At 37.1% G+C, this 24,739-nt stretch overlaps 1 protein-coding gene and 1 long non-coding RNA gene across 34 annotated transcripts; one reads left to right on the plus strand and one right to left on the minus strand.

Moving 5' to 3' along the window:
* The first annotated feature begins 1,868 nt into the window (after positions 1-1,868).
* Positions 1,869-3,197, plus strand: LOC142173355 (uncharacterized). Its single transcript, XR_012703123.1, has 2 exons — positions 1,869-2,779; positions 2,908-3,197. It is a non-coding gene; the product is annotated as an uncharacterized LOC142173355 (long non-coding RNA).
* A 602-nt stretch (positions 3,198-3,799) lies between these two features.
* LOC107759942 (uncharacterized) lies at positions 3,800-23,220 on the minus strand. Of its 33 annotated transcripts, none has more exons than XM_075239592.1 (18): positions 23,081-23,213; positions 22,913-22,988; positions 22,525-22,584; positions 19,653-19,713; positions 15,179-15,327; positions 12,973-13,046; positions 12,769-12,901; positions 12,557-12,645; positions 12,303-12,456; positions 11,997-12,190; positions 11,195-11,406; positions 11,012-11,110; positions 9,909-10,024; positions 8,532-8,633; positions 7,719-7,828; positions 7,497-7,584; positions 5,667-5,863; positions 3,800-4,282 (listed from the first exon to the last, which is right to left on the minus strand). In XM_075239592.1, exons 5-18 carry the CDS (start codon positions 15,296-15,298, stop codon positions 4,066-4,068), a joined length of 1,905 nt encoding a protein of 634 aa, XP_075095693.1. In that variant the 5' UTR covers positions 15,299-15,327; positions 19,653-19,713; positions 22,525-22,584; positions 22,913-22,988; positions 23,081-23,213; the 3' UTR covers positions 3,800-4,065. The 33 variants fall into 33 exon arrangements, with proteins under 33 accessions (XP_075095693.1, XP_075095695.1, XP_075095689.1 ...); XM_075239594.1 differs by having other exon boundaries at positions 15,179-15,324; positions 19,653-19,702; positions 22,901-22,988; XM_075239588.1 differs by having other exon boundaries at positions 19,653-19,702; positions 22,901-22,988.
* Positions 23,221-24,739: the final 1,519 nt, after the last annotated feature.

A 24,739-nucleotide genomic window follows, 5' to 3' on the forward strand; every position in this document is an offset into this window, starting at 1 on the left:
TCCAAGTGAGTGCAAATGGTTGTGTGTGATTGAAAGTGCAAGTTCTTCGGGCAATCTCTCAGAGTAACAGTGAAAGTGAAGAGTGAAAGTGTAAAAATGTGGCTATTATTCTATTTATACTCAGAGAAGAGTTAGGGTTAGAGAGACGAGTGCGGCCTGCACAATTGCAAGTATAGGTTGCATTTTGTTACCTGGCCCTTAGTGGAAAATATAATTTTGCGGTCCGCACATTTTCAAGTGCGGCCGCACTCCTCAGCTATTTAGGTTACAGTCCCATGTTAACAGATATTTTTACCATAAGTCTTCTCACCTCACTTCATCTTAGTTTTACCAATTTTGTTTGCTATTTCTTACATGATAAAAAAAGAAAAAGAAATGCCAAAATATTGTCCCTGTATATGATGTTAAGCATTTTTAATGTATAATAGCCTAATTTACTTATTATTATGACATGGGCTACCAGGCTAGGAATACCAATCGATAAATTGTTATTTATCATACTCCGTATGTTTCATTTTACGCGACACTTTTATTGTAGTCTTTTCAAAGAAGAATGATACATTTCTATGTATTGAAACTATTAAAAGTTAGCATTCTAATTTTATCCTTAATGACATGACTTGTTTGGACCTACTTATATAAAAGATCATTCTGTTACTAGGATCGAGAAAATGAAAAGACATGGAATTCTTACAACTCATTTAATTATATCGTAAGGACAATTTTTTATACTTTGCGTTTAATTAGCTTGTGTCAAAAGTCCAACAACAATAACAAATCCAGTGTATTTCCACAAGTGGGGTCTGGGGAGAGTAGTGTGTACGCTGACCTTACCTCTACCTTTAAAAGGCAAGGAGGCTGTTTCCGGTAGACCCTCGGCTTAGAGAAGATTAAGGGAAGTATCAATGACAAGCAAACCAATCCGAAAAACAGGCGAAAACACACAACTATCACTAGCTAGTATAGTTAAAACCGAAGCGAAGGCAACCACAAGTAATAACAAAAGTCCAAAAAGGTGAAAATACATAAAGACACTAAGTGGTGTACTAAAGCTCCTGTAACAAAACAAAGACAAAGCTCCACTACCTAACCCTCTACCCTAATTCTCAACCTCCACTCCTTCCTATCCATGATCAAAAGTCCCTTTATTTCTTAAACTTTATATTCCGTGAAACACCTTCACATAAATGGGATGGAGGGAGTACTTTGTTTTTGGCATATTTTGGCGAATGTTCACTCCTGTACTTCAATCAAGGACAGTAATCTTTTTCGGTTTACTGATGCTCTGACTATTCTCTGTGAGTATCTGTCTTGCCATTTGGTTGTTTCCTACTGGGTGAGGCTTCAGAAGAGTGCAAACTCTCACAAAATTTGGTTATTCACCTATTCTGCAGTTTATGTGTGTAATAGGATGAGCCTTTCTGAACATAGAATATAATGCCTCAGTCCCAACCCAAGCTAGTTGGAGTCGACTATATGAATGGTTACTATTGATGTCACTCCCTTTAGGCCGTATTCAATATTGTGAGGGTTCATCATAAATAGATTAGTTTTACGTCGGCTTCAATCAGGGGCGGATTTATAGGCAAATACATGGAGTATGTGAACCCATGGTATTTCCGTCAAATTAGGTATTTTTTGTACATATTTTTTAGAATTGTTTTAATATTATATGTTGGCACCCATGCTCCAAAGAGGCTAACTGCTGCACTTGGTTGAATGTTGAGTTATTTACCTAAAGTACCAAGGATCAAATCTCACTTAATATTTTCTTTTTTCTCCTTTTTTTTTAGTGGTGCACCCATATTATAAAAATTTTAGATCCGCCCCTGGCTTCAACCTACCATAACTCTCCTCCTTTTATCTAGTCTTGGGGCCGAAAATGTGAGCAAACTCACAGTGACAGTTTTCCAAGAAATAGAATGATGAGATAAATATTTTTCTGCTGAGCATGAACTGTGGGAAAATCTAGAGTTGGGTTGATAATATTCCTTGCATTACTTCCATTTGGCATGAGCTGGTGGGATATATTTTGGCTTTATTTGGTTGGTTAGAATTAGTGCGACTCATAGTTGGTCTATTTAAGAACCCTTTGGTTTATTTATTTGGATAAACTTTTTAACTTTTTGGAACGGCGATCAACCTCTAGAGCTTATGTTTAAGTAAGATATTGAGCCTATCCAAGAAGAGCTCAGTGCGAACACAAATTTTGAGTGGAACTACTTACCCCCTCCGCTACTAGGGGGCAGATGTATAATGTACTACTTCGATCCAGCAACTTGTTAGGAGTCTTCTATGAAATCTGCCGTCGAGATTACATTTGATCTCAATTTGAGATCACTGAGATAGATGCTTTATGACAGGCAGCTCTTTTATCAAACCTACTTGTTTGATCCATGTCGACTTGTATGTTTGACTCGCAGCTCGCCTCACTGGTTATTTTGGATGAGCATTGTGTTTTAGTGATTTCTAAGGAGAGTAAAGGTTTTGGGTCCTGTGTACACTTTTGTATTCTATTTTTATTTCTGTGAACTTTGTTTATGCTTATCTTTCTTCTTTTTCTTTCTGTGCGGAATGGAGAAGGGTTTGAGAAGCTATTATTGCGCTTTGCTATTAAATTTTGCCACACTTTACTCCCTACCCTCTAATTCCCCTTGGTTTGTTTTTGGCTCTCCTGTGTCATGCGTTCTGCTATATAATTGCTGATATAGTTTCTGTTTTATCCTGTTCAGTGGATAATATCCTTCGTCTTGTGGAGAAAGAAAGCTCGTCGATCCAAGTGAGTTGATCTATTTTATCTTATTGCTCATATTGTACTCTTTTGAAACCAAAATCTGTTTCTAGAAGTTCCAGTTTGAGCTAGATAATTGGCACTGAAATCATCATGTTGCTTGTTTGGTTTGTCAGCCAACAATGCGGGATTGCTAATGCTTTTAGACAAGGGACCTAGTGTTGGCCAATGGAGATGTCTTTCAAGTACGCAGGTGTAACACCAATCCCATTGGTCCACATCGACTTCCGAATCTCTTGTACTCATTGGCATGAATGCAGAATCGATTTTAGTCAAGATTAGTTGTTTTTGGATGTTCATTTTCCCTCGCCGTATATGCCTTGCTGCCTGCTAATTTGAATACTCGATTACTTCGTGCAACTTCTTTTCACTTGATTATTGGAATTGAATGCATCTTGCTGAAACAGTTTGTAGATTTGTGAATATTTTTTTTGTAGGGTCTCAATCAGAAATGAATGCTTTGTTTTGTGATTGGGACATAGTTGATTGATTAATTCGAATATGAGTGCAATTTTTCCATTTGTTTTCCTAATTGAAGCGTGTTTCTTTTCATAGAATCTTGCCCAAGATTCTTATATTGGCCAAAATAGTTTAATAACGTGTAACTGCAAAACCTGAACAGGTAATCCTGTTACTGAAATTGTGAATAATTCTGGAAGGGATAGAAGTACAACTTTCAATTTGGGAAGCCCATTTGAGAGTTAGTCGTTTGTTACCCTTTTTAGCCCCCAATTGGGAGGGGGAGGGGTCAAGTGAAATCCTTATTAGTCCACTAGGAGTAAAACCAAAAGAAACCTTCAAAATGTTGCAGTGACTAGTAAATACGATCAAAGGAAGTAATATATTATTTTCTCCTCCTCACGGTCTAGCCATTCCAATGCAAAAAAAAAAATCTGGAGGGGGAACTAAGCAAAGTTTGCAAGAGACAACGGCATAGTAAATGCCATCAACTGCAATGCACTTCAGTTCAGCAATACCCAATCACCAGAATCAACACGGACAACTATGAACTTTTAATGGCAACTGCATACATAAAGTTTGTAGTTGCATTAATCATCAGCCTTTTGCAAATTATACGCTGTATTAGCTTTCAAGGCAGCTATACAGCAAGATTAGTTTAAAATAAAAATAAGGGATGAACCGTGCCTCCTATTAATTTGACAAAATAAAGTTCTCACAAACAATTACTGAACAACTTTACAAACGGAAAGATGTATTGCAGCAAAAACAGATGCCACTTATAATTTACCCAGAATATGTCACAACACAGGACGTCAAACAGGTGAAAGAAAAGCAGTATAGGAACCGCCAAAGTACTTCACGCCCTTTAAAAAGGCAGAATTTATCTGGGCACACAATTTGGTATTTGGGATACCAAAACAGAGGCTACCGTTATCCAAGGCTTCAGTTGCTGAAACTTGTGGATCAGAACATTTCCCGCTAATACTGAGACATGTATTCAAGCCAACCGAAGTAGGTTCTGTGATAAAACTGCAAAGCCATAAAATACCACGGAGGAAAAAAAAGAAAACATAAGTAAATAAATAAAATAAAACAGCATTAGTAAGATAAATTAAAACTTCTGAACAGAATACAAATACAAAAGTTGGATGGTCCAAGTATTTGGACACTACAGTAGACCTATCTTCATACTAGCAGGTTTTTTCATATTACTGAAGGATTTCTCCCAGTAGGATTTTGACATTGAAACATTTAAGTTTCAAAGTTCTTTCGGTGGATCTTTTGTAACCAAAATACCAAGTATGAAATGTTGGCATTCAAGGTTTTTCATGTTCCAAAATATGAGTGTTGGTGAATTCTCAATAACCCTCCAGTTCTGAGTATCTTCTAACTTGCACTATATTGAAGACACTAGACCAAATCCACGGCCCAAGTAAAATATTAGTCTGGAAGTTCTTGGAAATATGCAACATAAAGAAGCACTTTTTTTAATAAGGAATACAAAGCAACACTTTTCGGGATCTTCAACCCCCCCACCCTCCAAAAAACAAATCCAACAGCAACCTCCTATGGAGAACAGCTAGTAAAGGAGGAAAAGCAAAAAGAACTTGTTGATGCAAGACTTCTCTCAACTTAGTTAATTCAGAACAATTTGCAGAATTAAGAAAAACAAAGATCCAAACCATCTCCATTTAGATATGCACAAGCAAAAAAAACCATATTAACTACACTCTACTATTTGGTAGGTTTTGTTTTTCGAGTTCTATCGATTGGTGATAGTTTTGACCTACCCATGACAACATTATCATCAATTTGGGGACTCCAATTACTGAACATGTGATAAATCCTGCTTAGCACAAGGAAAACTAAGGACAATTTACTAAAAGCTAAACTAGTGATGCCACGTTGTAAGGCCACACTGAAGGATGATGGTCATGACTCATGCATGAAAGCCTTGAGCAAGCATCTTCAGTAAGCTATGAAAATTTAACAAATTAATCCTGGGGTCCAATCAGCTGTACGTTGATGATTTAAGATCATAGATGCTCTATGTATATCTGACAATTTTGTTTACAAAGCAATGTTTTACAAAGGCACGGCATCTGAATCCAGAGATAGCTCAACACTTAACCACCATGAGCTTGCCGGTTTTAGTTTTTTGGTGTCTATCAACTTAGCAGAACACTTCCACCTTTTTAGGGGCATCATCTACTGATAGCGTTTCACTTCTCTTAGAACATCTTACAAACTTACTTTAGGGGCATCATCTGCCGATAGCATTCACTTCTCTTGGGACATCTTACCACCCCAAGGAATATCCCCTTCCAACCAGTAAAAGAACATGTTTTAATACACTATATGCAACAATATATTCTAGATAATCCATGTGAACAGTGTTTTGTAGACAGTATACCTAGCCTCAAAACTTGTGCTGTTAGAGCTGAAAGCATCACATATAGCAGAGGTTACCCATGGGGCAAGGTATCGACCCTTAATTTCAACACTATAGCACATCCCAGAAGATGGTTGTTGATTATGCTCACAAGGCACATTTGACTCCATTCCTTGAAAAGCTACCTGATCAATTCTCCTGACCTCCTTGCATCTGACCTGCAAAGTAGGTATAGTGATATCTATTTGCATTCTGGATAACACTATAACCAGCTTAAGACAGAACACATTGATAATGCAATAACAAGCTCAAGACTAAAGATATTTAGAGATTATTTTTTGTAGCGTAATAAGTAATAATCAGCTTAAGACTCGGTATATTAAGAAATTATCTTTTATAAAAAGATATTACTGACAGCAGATGCAGATAATGCTTTGTGAACGTGCCTCGAGCCTAGCCTCTCTATTATAAAAAAACATAGGTAGATGTGTGCCTGTATCACAAAGTAAGAGCAAGTCTTTGCGTGTTTTATTCAGCAAATCTTTGGTTAAACTCAACTGCCTCAAAGATTAAAACAGATTTAAGGTCTCAACTATGAATGAACAGATCAAATTTAACAAACATTCAAATATCAAGCAGACTGCGATATGCCACCTTCAATTAAATATCTTATGTACAAGAAGCATAGATATAGTTCATCCATTTATTTAGCCAAAGAAAATAGTATCTGATATCTATATTCACAGTCAAACACTTAGACAAGTGATGCTGTGTTCTGCAGCAAGCATCTTTTCTCACGGTACTTGTATCCAATATAAATTGAAAAATAAGGAAACTAACAGAATAGGGCATCCTGGACATATCATGGGTGTATCTTACTGGAAATTGATATGATACAATAAGCCCCACATCGGGAGTGGCACTTAATGAAGTGCAGTAACTTATTTACTTTAAGACTCCACTATTAGAAAAATGTGCTGCTGTCATACTACTGGTCAGCAGGTGTAGCCCTCAAATTTTCTATAGCTGCATATCCCACAGTGGCAAATTCTGAACTTTAGAATAGAATGTCATGCTCTATTTTTTTCCAAGTTCAAAATAAGATATTTGTTTTGTATTTCACAAACCCATTTATTGTTGCTAGTTTTAGGGGAGTGCCACGAATCTAATAGCTTATGTTTAAACACCTAACAGAGGAAGACAGCTTATGAAGCATAAAGCCACACTGAGGCAAGTACAGGCACAATCATTGGCATGATAAAAAAAAATTATTTTACAGTATTCCTGTTGAATTAAGTGGCTACACATTATCTATAAGCATAAGATAAAGAAGATAGATTTATCAACAATACAACAAATGATAACGTGTGTTCATTTTAATATCTTAGGGAATATGAAATTGTTAATATGGGAGTTACTATTTACAAAATTAAAATTTTAAAAAAAGAGCATATTGAGATTGTTATCTTTCTTTTTTGATCGGTTAACCAAATTGGGATTGTTATCCCACTGCACAAGCCCCTAAATGTCGAAATTATCCTTTGGATATAAGGTGAGAGACTCCAATCTTGGGTGAAGATTGGGAGGAAGAAAATGTTCATTGAAGGGCAAACCCAGAACAGTGTTATATTGAGCCCTCAGTTAAAGTCTTCATCACAATCAAGCAAACACACAACTGCAAATGTATATCCGGTTACAATCCATGTATTTGCTTACTACTCATACTACACTCGTCTTATAGTCGTGTACTATCTCATCTCCATAAGAACGACCCCAAAGGTCATGGCTTGAACCCAACTATTCGGACAATCAAATTGAAGAAACAAGATTATGCATAAGTCTTAAACTAACCTCAGGGGCAGTGAATGCGGCATTCTCAAATGGGATAGGTGAATACAACACAGGGACGTCCACACCAGTTAGAGAAGTTAAGAAATATCTGAAAATTTGACAAAATGCTATATAGTTTAGAGAAGATCATATGCAATTGAATATCAAAACTGTGGCATAATACAATGGAAGGGAGGATATAGAATGAAGCCAACTAAACTATTTTATTAACTATGAGCTTACCTATAGTTCAGTAGAAAATCATATAAAGAATGAACATTCTTATTTCCAGTGAATGCCAGCAGAGATTGGGGCCTATTATCCACATCAGACATTGCACCCCGCCGCCTAGTCTGCATAAAACATTAAACTCACCAGTTGGAAAAAAAATTATTATAAACCAACAAATAAATAAGGATGTCCCCTCTACAACTTAAGCTTTTAAACCAGGTTATTCACACACTAAAACATATTAAGCAAGCAAAGGTCCTTAGTTCAGCCTACCATCACCTATAAATGAAATATTTCCATGTGTGTGGCCCAAGGAAAAAAAATCAAAAAATATTTGGGTGGGGCGGGGGGACAATGTTGTGAACTATAAAAGTGTCTCGTCACTGGCAGTTTAAGCTGTTAAAGGAAGTAGTTGACATACCTCAACAATAAAAAAGTTTTGCATGGTAAAAGGGGAAACTGAATAATCCACTATTGAACATACCGTGACAGTTCTTCAGCAAGCAGTAAAGTAATTTTATACATCATTATAATTACTCCAAATTTCCACATTGAGAAAGTTAAGTTCATTAAGGCAAAGGAAACTCAGACATAACATGAAAAAAATACTCAATACTTCGGACAATTGAAGGGAAGCCTCAGAGCAACGGTCAAGTTGTCTCCGTGTGACCTATAGGTCACGGGTTCAAGCCGTGGAATCAAGCATCAGACTAGTCATTGACAAGTCAGTCAAAGAATCTGACATCATTAATACAAAGATTTGTAAGCAAATTTCTCTCCTGGATTTATTTTTCCACGTGAGTCTCAACTACATGACAAATTTACCTGGCCCAGATTTTGTTTCTCAATCTCTGAAAGCTCAAGCAGCTCTTCTGTACTAAGTTCCTCCAATTTTGAGTGGCAAAGCGGCATAGAAAAAGAAACATCCTACCACCCACAAAAGATTGCAACACATAATCAGCTTAACAAATTACATATGCAACAAAATGCATAATCACACAGTTAAAATGCATGTCCATTCAGCACTTTAGCATCACCACTTAAGTGGTATTAGAAAATCATCACCTGTTCAACATAAAGAAGCCAAATAGCATATACACGAGACAATGAAACCAGGAGTCAAATCCTAATCATCCTTCTTTACTGTTAATAGCTGATAGTGTTTCCTAATCATCCTTCTTTTTTATGCAAGTATATGGAAGTTCAATGTCGCACTTTTGTACAAGAAGTACCTTCTAAAAAGACAACTCAAATCATTAATTTTTTATGGTTTTTGGCTTTTTGGCGCAACACTCAAGATGAAGACAGCATGTTAGAGTTCATAAACTCTCTGCAGGAGTAGATTTTCTTTTTTGTACAGTCACAATCTCTTCTTTTTCTTTTTCTATGGGGGGTCTTAGATCTTGTAACTCACAAGCACTCTCTTTGAGCTTGGCCAGTTTCAAAAAAAAACAGTTGAAGTTGTGCTCTGGACTTGTATGTCCAATAATTTATTTTCCAACTTCAATTTCAAATAGTTTTGCTCAACTTTATTTGCTTGACTCAAATGGCTGTGGAAAGCCAAAGAGTCCATCTTTGTATTCACTCTACTCATCAGTTATTCTATCTTGCTCCTAAAGACTTGGCACCAACTTTTGTCACTTGTTATACTGTAGTAATATACTGAGCTAAAAACTTATTTCCTATCTTTTTTAACACATTTTCAACAGATAGAAGTAACGTGATGCAATATTTACGCACCATGCATTCGCTTCTCACTTAAAGTCCTGGGGCTATATTGTCTTTAACACCTTACGGCTCCTATTTATGGACTAACATATGGAACTTCTCCACCGGAGCACGTACCAACTTTCATAACTTGTGTAATGTTATCCCTCTGGCAATTTAAGATGCTATTCAAATCCAAACTAATACTTGCAAATCATTACATCATTAAAACTAGTCTAGTTGTTGGGGAGCTTAAATTGCAGAGGTTAGACCTAATCAAGTATATGAAACTTTAGTGACTCATTAGAACACCCCCGAGCTGCTCCAGGATCAACTTTTACAATCACAAACTAAAAGCATTGTATCAGCACTTTGCAGGAGGGTAACAGCAGAAACCAAATAGGCCAAAACAAGCTGGATAACAAAAGAACTATGCTTGAAGAATACCATGAAGAAATAAGTAAAATAAGAAGTACCATCAAGTCATCATCTTACATGTTCTTTGAGTGATGACCTCAAACCCCGGGTTGACTGAGATATATATGCATTGCAAACACAGTTTTCCTCAGAATAAGAACTGGTGAACATGACCACAAATTGAGCAGTGCAGACTGCAAAGTTAAAAACAGAGAGAGAACATGAATACATAGAATTCAAATCACTACAATGAAGCAGGAAAAAGGTATTCCCACTATTTCATTTTATACGACGGAAGTCATTCATTTTGGAACAGGCTAATAAGGAAAGAGTGCAATATAAAATGGAACAAAGGGAATGACTTTTAAGCTGCCAAGAAACTGTATCCACAAACAATTGCATCTTTATTTAGTTTTACAGAGTTATTACAACAGAAAATTAAAATCAGATTGTTTTGTATTTTATGTTAATTAGATTCTATATCACCTCATCCTAAGAGATCTAATCTAATTCAGGTGTTACCCTTTCTGGACTTTTGGGAGCAAAGAAGGGTAGTCAGGCAAATAAATAGAATCATAGAAGAAGCAACAGGCAAGTATGTATAATCCATTGGATAGTTCTTCAATGGACATGGCAATGCGAACTTTTGTATGTGTTCTTAAATTGTCTCAGAGTAGAGCTCTTAAAGGCAAGTATGTATAATCCAAGAAGCTGACACCAGACCTTTAGACCTAGGAGTTAACTAACATCACAAGTACCAAAAACCAATAAAGTTAAACAATGATCATTAACACATAACAATGGAAAATACATATGAAAAAGGAGGGAAAAATAGATAGTAGAACCATGGCTTCCGTGTAAAACAGAACCTGCCGTAATCACTTCAAATAGTTTCTCCATCATGACAAGCAACATAACTAGGCTGAAAATAGGTACATGTCTATGTGTTAAAAACTCCTTGTAGACCAATATCAGAGACTCTACTGGTAAGACCCAATTGCCTAACCAAGTAATAATATCATAAAAATTCATGTATTGCATTTCTCCCTTTTCTAAGTTGCAGATGTCCACCCTAAATCACCACTATTTATAAGTGTGAAGTCTCATGAAATGCAAAGAGAATAAAAACTGTATGTCAGTTATAAGTGGCACATGAAGGTGGTAATTAAAATGATTCTTACCGTAGAAGATGCTGCAAACATTCTTCCGAAGCATGTAATATAAACTTCGAAAGGAATCCTGCCATGCTAGCTGCCTTTCGCTTAAAAAGTCCAGTTGCCCTAGGATTAAATGTCAAAATTCTACAGTCAGGAGGAAAGATAGCAAGCAAAAGGTAGGACTATACAAAAGAATCCAGCAAATACCTCCCGTTGAAGCAGACAATGTTAAAGCTGATATAACTGAAGGCGGTAGAGGAGACTGCGGATACATCCAGGAATGCAATGGCCTATGATTAACTGCTTGGGAAACAGAATTCATTTCAGAAAAGCAGGTCATTTTTTGACTCGTGGAACAATTCGAGGATGTAAACCTCGCCACCACATTGCTGGTGCCACAATTGATCAACCTATGAAACCTACAGGATTATACGAGACACAATTAACCTTAAAAACACAACACCGAGGAACACAATTCAAAGTAATAAGACATGCGGCAACACTTGTCTTTTTTTTTTGAGACACAGTTCATGGCATGGTCACTTGGTCAGAGAAAATGTTATGTATATCTCTCACTTGTTAAATGGTTATGCCACTTGGTTTAGTTATGTGACATGCCATCAAGTATTACTTAAGCATGTGATAACTTAAGAGAACTTGCAACTCTCAGGAAAGAAATTGTATACATCAGATACTGCATTATAAACCTAAAACACTTAGAGCAATATCATAAACAAGCTCTATAACTCCAGATCCAAATAGTGCAGGACTGCGGGTATTTCAAAACATCTTGCCTTATTGGTGGTAAAATAAACTTCCAGAGACGCACAAATTCTTCCGTGCTAAAACCAAGAGAAAACAGATTCCTTATAAGTTGTAACAGGAGCTCAACATTTCATGAGTTCAACTAAGGAATGCATATAGACAGTTTTTCCAACAAATAAACGTAGACATGCGTCAATATTAAAATGACTCATTATATAACTAAATCAATCAAGTCATCACTCACCAGTTGATGGAAGATGCAGACACAACTCGTATATTAGTTTTCATCGTCAGATCCAACGGGGTCATCTTACATGGGACTTGGAGTTCTGAGGAGAAAATTTTTGACCTTAAACCACCATCTGGTTCTGAGGATTCAGCAATTTTAGCAGAAGCAACTTGATGCTCATGGGTAGCCAGTCCTCTTAAGGCTTTATCCTATCAATAGAAATAAAAGGTTAATCCTTAGCTTTATCAAAGTATAAAGAGCGGTGAAAAAAAAATGTATACAGAGCAATTAAAGAGGATAGATGCTGGCAATAGTAAGTACCATATCAATAGTAGACAAGCCATGAGCATCTACACCACCCAGTGACAGCTCAGTGACGCTGCGGAAGGTATTTTCATTGCACCTTTGACTTGTGCTACAAGTTTTGGTTGCACAATCTTTTCCAGTTACAGTTGAAGCAAAAAAATATTCTGGGCTTTTAATGACAATATACGAAAAAATCATTAAATGAGCAGAAAGAAGATACAACAGACAATACATTCCTACAAATATTGAATACTATTCTACATAATTACCATTTAAATTGCTGTTGATTCTCAGCAGGAAATGCTGAAGGCGCAGCAGATTTTGTAATACTACCACTTTGCTCTGCTGGAAAACTTTCCTGCCAGCGAGAAGAAATAAAGATACTTAACTAGTGAGGGAAAACACAAAAAGAAGTCGGTCGAAGCATTTGTTGAATTACATAGATTCCAAATAAAAGTATCGCGACAATAAGTAAACTAACATTTTCTTTCCTCGAAATCAAATTTAGCCTGATGCTGTTTTTTCTGACAGGAAATAGCTCATCCACACGAGTATCAACATATCTTGGGTTCTTCGATACATCAGATCTCTTGGGCCCCGGGAAAACACCATTTCTTTCAAACAAGTGGATGGACTTTGTTAGTTGCACTTAAAAAGTTATAAGAGAAATGGAAACAAAAATTACCTCATAGAGCCACCAATTGGGGCTGGGGATTCATCCACAAGTTGCGTAGTTTCCTTTCTCTTCAATTGCTCTCCCTGTCATATTCAGTGTGTCAAAGGCAAAAGTGAAGAAAAGCGCCAAGGTTTACTAGATCTACAAAGATGCAATTTAAATTTTCTAAGTCACATTTCATGACTAACTATCTATACTAACTTTCTTATATTATTCTTAATCACCAACATATTCATTTATATCGCTTCCTTAACAAATAAAATTCACTTGGCAATTATATTTACTGCCTAGTGTGCACTCTTCAAGACAAAGCCTATGGGAGATGAGGCACACGCCTTAACGTCCTCGTGCCCGCACCAATGTGCCGTATAAGCAAAGCCACCAAGGACCTATGCTGCACGCTTCAGAGCTAAGCATGCCCCCAGCGAGCTTTTACTATAATAGTCATTCACGTATGTTGAAAGCCAATACGTACCTCCATATATACCATTTGTATTAACAAATAAAAGAACTTTAAAAAAGGCAATACATGTAAAATCACACCAGCTTCACATGACTAACATAAATATTGCATGTATGTGCACAATATCAGACGGGAAATGATAACATGGCATGAACTAAGGCACATTCTTTTGCATCTAGCACTACTACATTATTCAGTGAGCATCTCAATTGATCATACCACGAGAAGAGAAAGTTAGTCATGCTTTGAAAGTAGAACCTACTTGATGTAAGAATACAACCACCCCAAAGCCATTACTCAACTTTCATTGCACTCCAGTTCAGGCTTAAAATTGGAAGGAAAAGGTAACCATTTATCAATAGTTTGAATGCACACCAAATTAAAGTAATGTTCAATCATTTAAGCGACCATTTATATTTTCCTTTTCTTTGATTTGCTAGCTAAACCTATATGTTTACACTCTTTGATTGACTTTCTGAAAACAATTCTGGAAACAATACTCAACTCTAACTTCTTCATCCTCCCTCAGCTGACACATGTACACAAACCAGAAGATATTCCCCATCAAATTATGCTGCCGAACCATTTTCTCTTACCACCCCTCTATTCCTTTATCCCTCCCTGGACACACATAAACAATCTCAGATGACATGCACAATCCCTGTTATAGCTGCACCAATAAGTCAAATGCAGGCAGCCTTATTCTCCATTGTAATGGCTGGAGATGAACCCATCTCCTTCCAGCAACTTCTCACAAACTATATGATCTAAACAGAGATATGGATGTCTGCAGGATTGCTTTTGAAAGCAAGTACAGATTGGAGAAGTAACATTCATTCAACTACTTCTCCAAATATCCTTCAATTGTGGTGCATCAGGCCTCAGGTATTGTCAGTGCTCACAGCTACAAGGGTGTGGTGTTTGGTGGTTGTAGAGAAAGATGTTCATGGATGCCCACAGTGAGAGATTTGTTCTACTTACAAAATTAAAAAAAAAAAAAATAGTTTTTTGTCAAATTTTAATTGTAAATTAACCAATACGTTTAATTTCAATTATATTGTAAGAGTTTCTTTCAAAATAAAAGCAAAAAGAAACTTGTGCGTCCTATGCACTGATATGGATAGTGCAATGGAGGAATGAAATAATTTTTAGAGTTTAACTTTTGTGCACTTACATGGATAATGTAAAACTGTTTTACATAATTAGGTTATGATGACTACAACATGTGACTATCCACAATAAGTCTAGTCTGGTAGCTTGAAAATAAAGTAAATAACTTGCTATAATAGGTAGGTTAAAGTACAATGTAAAAAATTGTTTACACTATAATGTAAAAAACTTTTTATATTGCAAGTGAATATAAGTTAAAATCTTGGTTTTAATACAGGTAAAGAGGTTACTAAGTTTAACTAGGCACAGAGTTTAAAGACATACTTTTAAACTTGTGAACTAAAACAAGGCATAAATATTTGTGTGGCTAACTATCTCATTAAAGGTAAAATGAAAAGTTTAAAGTTAAATTATTTCTAAATACATAAAGATAATCATCTCATACAAGGCCCAATTGATGGACAAGTGAGTGAGTTTTTACATACAAGGCCTAACTAACAAATGCTCTCTTCACCCACAAAGTAATCACATAATCTCCCATTCTTATGTTCATCTCATTTAAATTACATATATAGCCATAAAGAATTCTACTTTCATATTTAAAAAGCTGATTAAAAATAAATCGGGAAAAGAGGAACTCACGCGTAACTCAGATGGAGTTTTTCGTTTCAATGTGGTGGTAGTGACCTTAGAACCACCACCCCCACCAAACTTAAGTGCATTTGATGGATGTACTGGACCCGCAGCAGCAACCTTCGCCATCTTCTTTAACTTTAACTAACAAATAGCTTCTTCAGATATCACACATCAAAAGAAAAACACAGAAATCAGATACCAAAAAATGGTCAACAAATATTATAATCAGTAAAATCACATAAGTGATGTTAATATATCGTAATATACATATTTTATAAGCCTTTTATTGGAATTCATTGGATTTAGGGCAGTGAAACAATAGCGATTTACCTAAGATTTAATCAAAACCTAAGAATAGTACAAGTTCCGAATCATTAGTGATTGCCCTAAATCCAATAGGAGGGAAATCTGCGGCTTTCGGAGAGAGGCTGAGCCACGTAGAAGTGATGTTTCCGGTGGGGTAGGGGTGAGTTTTGGGGAAGAGAAGTGAAGTGGTAAAATAAAAAGGGGGAGGGGGGAATTTTGGGGGATTTGAACGATTTCAATTTCCCTCGCAACTGTTCGGGCTGACGGCAGCGGGACGGGTATGGGGCGATAATTTCAGGTAAACTGCCCCGCTATATGTTATTTTTAGTAGCGATCACGAATCTATATCTATATTATCTATATTTATATCTATATCTATATCTATATCTATCTACAGTCAAACCTCTCTACCAGTGTTATAAATAGCGCTCGCTACAGCGCTAAGGCGAGCGTGTGTCGCTACAGAGGGCCTGTTGCATTGCGATTCAAAATAGCGGTCGCCTCTGCTTGTGTAGCGAGAGGCGAGAGTGTGGCGAGAAGCGAGCGTAGCGTCGCTATTTTAAAAAAAGAAAAGAAAAAGGCACTTAAGCCGCGATTAGGGCTTGGGTGAAATCACTTCTTACGAGCAGCGACCCTTCTTCTCCAGTTCTCCTTCAGCGACAAAATTAGGGCTTGGGTTCACATCTTCTTCTTCTTCTTCCATCGTCAGCCATCAGCGACCCCTTCTTCACCAGGTACGTTTCTTTCTTTTCTTTTCTTCTTCTTCTCCTTTCTTCTTCTTCTGGTCGACCACCATTGCTGGTCTTTTTTTTTCTTTTTCTTCTTCTTTCTTCTTTCTTCTTTCTTCAGTGATCGCTGTTTTTCTTCTTCTTTCAGCTCTGTTTTTCTTCTCTTTCAGCCCAGCTCTGTTTTTCTTTCTTCCATCATCTCTTTCAGCTCTGTTCTTCTTCATATTTCTTTACTCTTTTTTTTCTTCTTCTTTCTTTCTTTATTTGCTCTGTTTTTGGGTTCTTTGCTCTGTTTCTTCCATCATCTCTTTCAGCTCTTATTTTTCAATTTGTTGCTCTGTTTTTCAAAATCGAGCAGAGGCAGTAGCTGTATTTTTTTTTTGTTGCTCTGTTTTTCAAAATCGAGCAGAGGCAGTCAGACAGTAGCTTCATTTTTTTGTTGCTCTGTTTTGTTACTATGTTTTTCAAAATCGAGCAGAGGCAATAGCTTTATTTATTTGTTGCTCTGTTTTTTCAATTATAGATTTATAGTCTTATAGAGTAGAATTAATTGCATATTGAGTCTATGACTATCAACTATGAGTCTATGACTATCTATTGAGTCTTTAATTTTTGAATGATATTTATTAATATATTATTGTTATTGAGTTTTTAGTTATATGTATATAATATTTTATGTTTTTGTATAAATTGTCGCTTCACATCAAAAAGGCGAGCGCTTCGCTGCGCGCCTCTCGCCTCAGTGAAGCGGGCCCTCGTCGCTATTTGTCGCCGCACGCTATCCAAAACACTGCTCTCTACAACAGGATTGTTTGTTCCGAATATTTTTGGATGTTATAGCGAAGTGATGTTATAGAGAATATATATTATAACATAACATAAAAATTGGTTCCGAAAAAGCTTGGCTTTTATAGAGAAGTGTTGTTATATACAGATGTTATTATAGAGAGATTTGACTGTATACTATATTAAAAGCACGAAACCCCTTAGCGAAATATTGTTCGTATTTTTTACCCTTTAAAAATAAAGTTTACAATAGACAAAGTAATCATTTAATTATTTTCCTAATAATTAGGACTTGGAAATCTATTGAAATTTGGTTATTAAATCTTTCCTAATTTGAATTATATACCTAAAAATTAGGACTTTGAATCAATTAAATTTTACCTTAAATAAATAGTAAAAAAGTCAACTCTTTTGGAGCTTTAATTTATAACTATCTATAACGACCCGACCGGTCGTTTTGAGCATTTGCACTTTGCTCGGTAGTTTGAGGGCATGAATAACTCTATATGATGTATTATGACTTGTGTGAATCGTCGGTTTTGGTTTTCAGGTCATTCGGAATCGATTTGAAAGAATGAATTTCATGATTGAAGCTTTAAGTTGGAAGAGTTAACCAAGTTTGACTTTTTAGTATTTGACCTTGGATTTGAGTTTTGACGGCTCCGTAGGTCCGGATGGTGATTTTGGACTCGGGCTTATGCCCGGATTTGCATTTGAATGTTTCTAAAAGGTTTCGGCACTAATTGGCGAAAGTTGAAAATTTGAAGGTTTGGAAAGTTCATAAGTTTGACCGAGAGTTGACTTTGAGGATATCGGATCTGGATTGTAGTTCCAGGAATTGGAGTAGCTTCGTTACGTCATTTGGGACTTGTGTGCAAAATGTGAGTTCATTCCGAGTAGATTTGATATGTTTCGGCACGAGTTTTGGAAGTTGAAAAAGTTCAAAGTTCATCAAGTTCGATTCGAGATGTGATTCGTTATTTCGATGTTGTTATGCGTGATTTGAGACCTCGAGTAAGTCCGTATTATGATATGGGACTTGTTGGGATGTTCGGACGTGGTCCCGAGGGGCTCAGGCGTGTTTTGGATCGAATTCGAATCATTTTCCTTCATTTTTGCGTTGTTGGTTCTACTGAGCATCTGGTTTCCTTGTCTGCGATCGCGTAGAGTTAATCGCGATCGGGTAGATTTGTTTGATGGCTAGGGAGAAGTTGTTCATCGTGTTCGCGTATGTTGCTGCAAAGTGAATATCGCGTTCGCGCAAGTGTGCACGCGTTCGCGTAGTGATTTGGGCTGAGCTGGGCTGAGGCTGGTTTCTCCTTCGCGTTAGTACCGAATGATTGGGATGACTGAGTGATTGTGAGGACTGAGTGACTGTGAGAAATGAGTGACTGTGAGGAATGAGTGAATTGATACTCTGGGAGTATACATATGGTTTTATCACTGAGTTGCATTGCATTCGACATGCACACTTGACATGCAGGCATAGAGATGCATTTTCCTCATGTTGTACGGTATTGCGTCATTCATGACTTCACATACACATTGACATGTTGGCATAGAGATGTACTTTCCTCATGCTATTTGATAATGAAACATCTTACATGTTGTTGAAAGTTTTTAGGAAAAATCATAGTTTTTCAAAATTACTCATATTTTGGTAATTTCGGTAAAAGATTTGGGTTTTACTGTTATACTTAAAAAGCATGCCTATTTTTCGGAACTGTGAACGAGCTGAGCATTATATTTTTGAGTTATTACTTGTACTGCTTTAGTTATATTGTTATGAGTTGTTACTGGCTGTTGGTGTTGGACTCGGACATTTGTCCCAGCTCGTCACTACTTTCAACCTAAGGTTAGGCTTGTTACTTATTGAGTACATGGGGTCGGTTATACTCATACTACACTTCCGCACCTTGCGTGCAGATTTTTTGGATGTTGATGTTGATGTGCATGGCGGGAGCTGGCATTGAAGATGTACCTGTGTTCCGATCATAGCTGCCTCTTGTTCTTGGTAGCTTTAGAATTATTAATCTGTTCATATATATTTCAAATACATGATATATTTATTTTATACCAGCTTTATAAACTCTAAATCTTAGAAGCTCATGATTTGTACATACCAGTCCTTGGGAATTGTTTGTATAGAAGTTCAGTTATATTATCATTACATTTCTTAGTAAATCTCATTGAATCGGATTGTTGTTAATTCTAATGAGTTACGTTAGGTGCCATCACTACTAGTTGGATTTTGGGTCGTGACACTATGTCACGCCCCAAAACCGAGGAGCGCGACCGGCGCTCAACCGAGGGACCCCGACCGAGCAAGCCTGTTAGATTTCCTTCTACCCAAACTCATCCACGAATGGAGATAAAACATATTTCCATTAATTGGACAAAAACGTGATCATGTCTACAATTCCAATTCATTACCAATAGTTTTCATCATTTTTAAAGTCTCAAATGGAATAAGTAATACAACCACAACATGACATAGTTTGACTTCCCCAACACCAATACACAAACCACACTATGTCTACGAAGCCTCTATGGATAAAGAAGAGAACTATGATAATGCCGGCAACGAGGCCCCGACTATACCTCAAACAAAATACACAAAGAACAAAAGATATATGACCCCGAAATGAAGTGGGGCTCACCAAGTCAGCTGGGAAGAGGGTGCACCGCTATCACTGATCAATGTCTCCTACTGCAAAACCACTTGCATCCATTAAAGATGCAACGCCCCCGACAAAAAGGGACGTTAGTACCGTCGAATAGTACTAGTATGAAAACCAAACACCAATTTAAGAATTCGGAAATACAATATGAATATAATGAACCAGGGTGACAATAGAATAGCACAGATAGCCGCTAAACCAAAGCAAACTTATCAAGAGTTACCATTAACATTTATAGAATTTAAAAAGAGATCCCCTGTAACCACTTTCACACAAAGCGGTTCCGTCGCCTTACCCCAATGTATGCAGGTGCAGGTGTAAGCACAATACCAAAACTCTACCCAAGCGGCCCTGCCGCCTCACCCCAATGTATGCAGGTGGAGGTATGACCACAATACCAAAAACCTACACAAAGCGGCTATGCCGCCTCACCCCAATATATGCGGGTGGAAATGCAGCAACGATACCAATACTTACACAAAGCGGCTATATCGCCTCACCCCACTATATAAATGTGGGTGGTGGTGCAACAATAATACTAAATCATACACAAAGCGGCCATGTCGCCTCACCCCAATATATGCAGGTGGAGGTGTAACAACAACACCAAAATCATACACAAAGCGGCCATGCCGCCTCACCCCAATATATGCGGGTGGAGGTGTAACGACATTATCAAAATCATACACAAAGCGGCCCTGTCGCCTCACCCCAATATATGTGAGTGGAGGTATAACCCCCAATCACAATCTCTACACAATTTGGCATAATAATTTTTCACATAAATCACGACTTGAAAACCATAACACGTAAATACACAATCCATAGTTTGGAACACATCTTCAATTTATAATACAATATGATAAGAGCATTTGAAACACGAATTGAACATATATCTCTATCACAAAACTTATCGGAATACTCGATTTGAAATCAACATCTTGGAACTTACAAGGATAATGGGGATCCCAACTCTAAAGAAGAGTTTAGCCAAACATACCTCAATGGAGCTTACTTACACTCTAAAATATTCCGGAATTCTTAGCAACTTTAATCTATTTTAAAAATATAACAAATTGAACAAAAATTAAGAAGATGTCCATGGTTCTAGCTCATTTGAGCAATTTATCAAACACTATGTGTGTATTAAGGTTTCAAGGTCCTTTTATGGAGGATTCCATCATCCCACAACCTAATCTTTACCATTTTTAGCTCAACAATCTTCCTACATCCTTTGATAACACATGCATGTAAAATAAACAACTCTCATGCCCAAAAATCATCTTGCTAATTACCCATTTCTAGACAAAATTCGAAATTGAGGGTTAGGATGTAAAATCTTACCTCTAGGATGAAGACCTAGTGAGTTTCCCTTCTTAATCTTCCAAAATTTGAGCAAGAATTGAAGAATAATTATTGAGGAACATCTTCTCACTCTAATCAGAGGAATCTATCTGAGAGGCATCTTAACTTAAATATAAGTCATAGCTTTGAAAAACAGTGTGATACATAGCATGAAACAGTTCTTAAATAGCATCAGTCTGAAATAGGATAAAATGAAACTGTACGGAAATATGCAGTAAATATTTGTAACAAAAACTCTTTTGAACATATGTATATCTTTCTGTGGGAGATCCTAGTTACTGACATATATAGTCACCATGTATACATCATGGCATTCGATCCTCTAGACCGTCTCACCGCGATTGTCGCGTGGTTCGACGTATATGTGCGTATGATGTAGTATTTGATCAATCCCAAACAAGGGAGAATTTCTGGTCCCAATCAAGGGAGACTAACTAATCACCCGACCTTTGTGGCGATCATAGTCCTACACCTGCAATGTGTAGCTTCAAGAATGGGACTTACTTGCTCAAACCTTCTCAGTTTCTAAGAGTGCTCCCAAAACATTTATAAACTATGGCACTATGGCTCTTTCTGTAAAGCTGTGAAAATAGTATGCACATGGCTCGCTAGCCTATGTGAAAATAGTATGTATATATGGCTCACTGCCCCCTTTCTATAAAACTATACATATATGTGGCTCACTGACCTATTAAAATCGTATGTGTGGCTCAATAGCCAAAATATCAAAGGCTCACTAGCTTGAAGTATCTGTAAAAATATTCTGTAAGACTAACATAAGTAAATCCCCTATTTAGGGAAATATTATGAAAATCCTTTGTAGAGGAACGTGAAATTAAATGATATCTAGACATACGAAATATTACAGAAAACTCACAGAACTTATTGAAACTTGGAGCTTTAGAACATCAATAGAAGTACATAAAGTCGTAAAAAGACTTTTTGAAACTGATATACTCTAGAGGCACTTGAGAACGTATATAAACGTACGCGAACTCGTAGAAGAGCTTTTGAAACTGCTAGGCCATGAAGGCCATAAGAAACTGGTACAACTGGGAGGATACTTATATACGTTTAGACCTTTCTTATTTAAAACACTCAGACATGAATATCTTTCGATCCGTAAGCGACATAATCTCGAGAGGCATATAAGTGAACTTGTTCAAGCCTAAAGGCTAATTAATATTTCAACATTTGTAGTATAGCTTCAAGAAGCATATAAAAGAACTCATTCAAGCTTATGGGTGAACTACACCATCACCAGTCCAGTAGGAACTGGACATCTTATAACGCTCTTGTACTTCGAGTTCTAGCATAAAGAGCTAACATAGAATTTCTTGAAATTCTAAGGTGTAACATGTACGAATGACTATCAATTCACATATGAATAAATCTAGATCCTTAGGGAGATCACATCAAACATATGGAACTCTATATCTAGGAAACCGATAGATATTCCAAAATTGAGATGTTTAGCCTTACATACCTTGATTCTCAACCTTTAGCTCAACTACAAAGAATCAATCCATCTGTTATAAGCTTCAACCTACATAGAACGTTAAAGACGAGGACTGGAATCAACAATAACAACCCAACATCATGCTTTAATTATACAAACAATTCGTCAAACACTCGGAGAGCGACGAGTTGTCGAGACTTAGAACTCATTGGCGTTCTCCACACCCAACCTTCTCCTAGCTCACACAACAAACAAACTCCATACAATGCTAAATAATACCTCCCGTTCTTCATAACACATAAAACAACCCCTTACTCATCTCAAACAAATAACAAATCTTGGACTCACAGCTTCCGATCATCATCCCGTGAGTTCTTATCGTAAAACATACTAAAACACTCACATGAGCTCGTACATGAAGGTGGAAGAGAAGCCTTATCTTGGCTGCCGAACCCTAGAACTCTCTTCACTTAGTTCTCTTGGAATAACCCCTTCGATTTGCAATAATCCGCAGATGAATTGATGTTAAAATCATGAAATCAATGGGGGGAATAACCATGTTTAATTCTTGGAAGAAGCTTACCTTGAAGATCTTTGATGACGGAGAGAAAAACTCGAGAGAGCTGTTTAGTTCGTCCAAGGGAAATGTTACAAATGAATTCCCAAAGTTTAAACATAAAGAGGCGTTTGGCTATACATTTTGACAAAATAAACTTGGTTTTTATTTGTCAAACTCATGTTTGGCCTTGGCATACATTTTGCCTATATTTTATCAAAATCTCAAATCCCAAAATAGCTAGTTTTGGGCCAAATCCCTAATAATACACATATTTTTCCAAAATAAATTTAGAAAATATATTTTGAAAACGTATATCCAAACACATTTTCATTTTCCAGCCAAACTTCACCCAAAACAGATTTTTCAAAACAAATTTGGGAATCTATGGCCAAACGCTAGCCAAGTTTAGCCGACTTAACCTTGGAGATGCCACGTATCCCGCATCATTTTGGCAGTCTGCATGTCCATAATAAAATGTGTATAACTCTTTGTACTAAAGTCAGATTGATGAACGGTTTAATGCCTTTTTTCTTTTCTTTTTGTTTAATGCATTTGAAATTAGAATTAAAGGCATTTAATTGGGTAGGTAATGCACCCAATTGTCACGTCCCGACCTCGGGGAGCGCGACCGACGCTCAATTGAAATAACCCGGCCGAGCAAACCTGCTGGATTTCCTTCTACCTCACTCACCCATAAATAAAGAGAAGATAAACTCCATTAATTGATACCAAGAGAGTTCATGAACAACACTAAATCCATCACCATTAGTTACTTCATTTATAAAGTCTCAAAATACACGCACTTTCATAGTTTGAAGTGGAAGATGTAACACACATACAATATTACTATCTTGAATTTTTCCAATACCAATACACAACCTACACCAGGTCTACGAAGCCTCTAATAGATATAAAAGAGTACAATGATAGTGCCGACAACAAAGCTCCGGCTATACCTCAAAATATAATATACACGGGACAAAAGATGCACAATCCCAGAATGAAGTGGGACTCACCAAGTCAGCTAGAAAAGGAGTGTACCGCTATCACTGGTCAATGCCTCCCGCTATGGAACCACCTGCATCCATTAAAGATGCAGCGTCCCCGGCAAAAGGGATGTTAGTACATGTCGAATAGTACTAGTATGAAAACCAAAACATCTATTCAAGGACTTGGAAATACAACACGAACATGATGAATCATGGTAACAATGCCATACAAGTCAAAACAGATTTATTAAGAACTTCCAATAACATTATAAATTTCAAGTCGGGAATCCTCTACAACTACCTTTACACAGAACGGCCTTGCCGCCTCACCCCAATGTATACGGGTGGAGGTGTAATCACAATACCAGAAACTCTACACAAAACGGCCCCGCCGCCTCACCCCAATGTATGCGGGTGGAGGTGTATTCACAATACCACAACTATACACAAAGCGGCTACGCCGCCTCACCTCAATATATGCGGGTGGAGGTGTAATCACAATACCATAGCTCAACACAAAGCGGCCCCGCCGCCTCACCCCAATGTATGGGGGTGGAGGTGTAACCACAATAACACAGCTCGAGTTCCCAAAATGATAATAATATGTACAAAAGAGCTCCCTTCTAATCAACTGTTTGACACCTTTGTTAAACGGTACACGGGATGCCAATTTTGTCCCGTTTATCCCGTCCCG

The sequence above is a fragment of the Nicotiana tabacum genome, chromosome 19 (genome assembly GCF_000715075.1).
Source record: "Nicotiana tabacum cultivar K326 chromosome 19, ASM71507v2, whole genome shotgun sequence".
Taxonomy (NCBI): Eukaryota; Viridiplantae; Streptophyta; class Magnoliopsida; order Solanales; family Solanaceae; genus Nicotiana; species Nicotiana tabacum.

Excerpts from the sequence above, each read along its gene's own strand:
- LOC107759942 (XM_075239593.1), bottom strand. The coding sequence starts at position 15,298 with ATGGCGAAGGTTGCTGCTGCGGGTCCAGTACATCCATCAAATGCACTT. Across the intron at positions 12,457-12,556 it reads AATCAACAGCAATTTAAATG|CCCAGAATATTTTTTTGCTT; the intron begins GTAATTATGTAG and ends TGTCATTAAAAG. Across the intron at positions 5,864-7,496 it reads CCGCATTCACTGCCCCTGAG|GTCAGATGCAAGGAGGTCAG; the intron begins GTTAGTTTAAGA and ends CCTACTTTGCAG.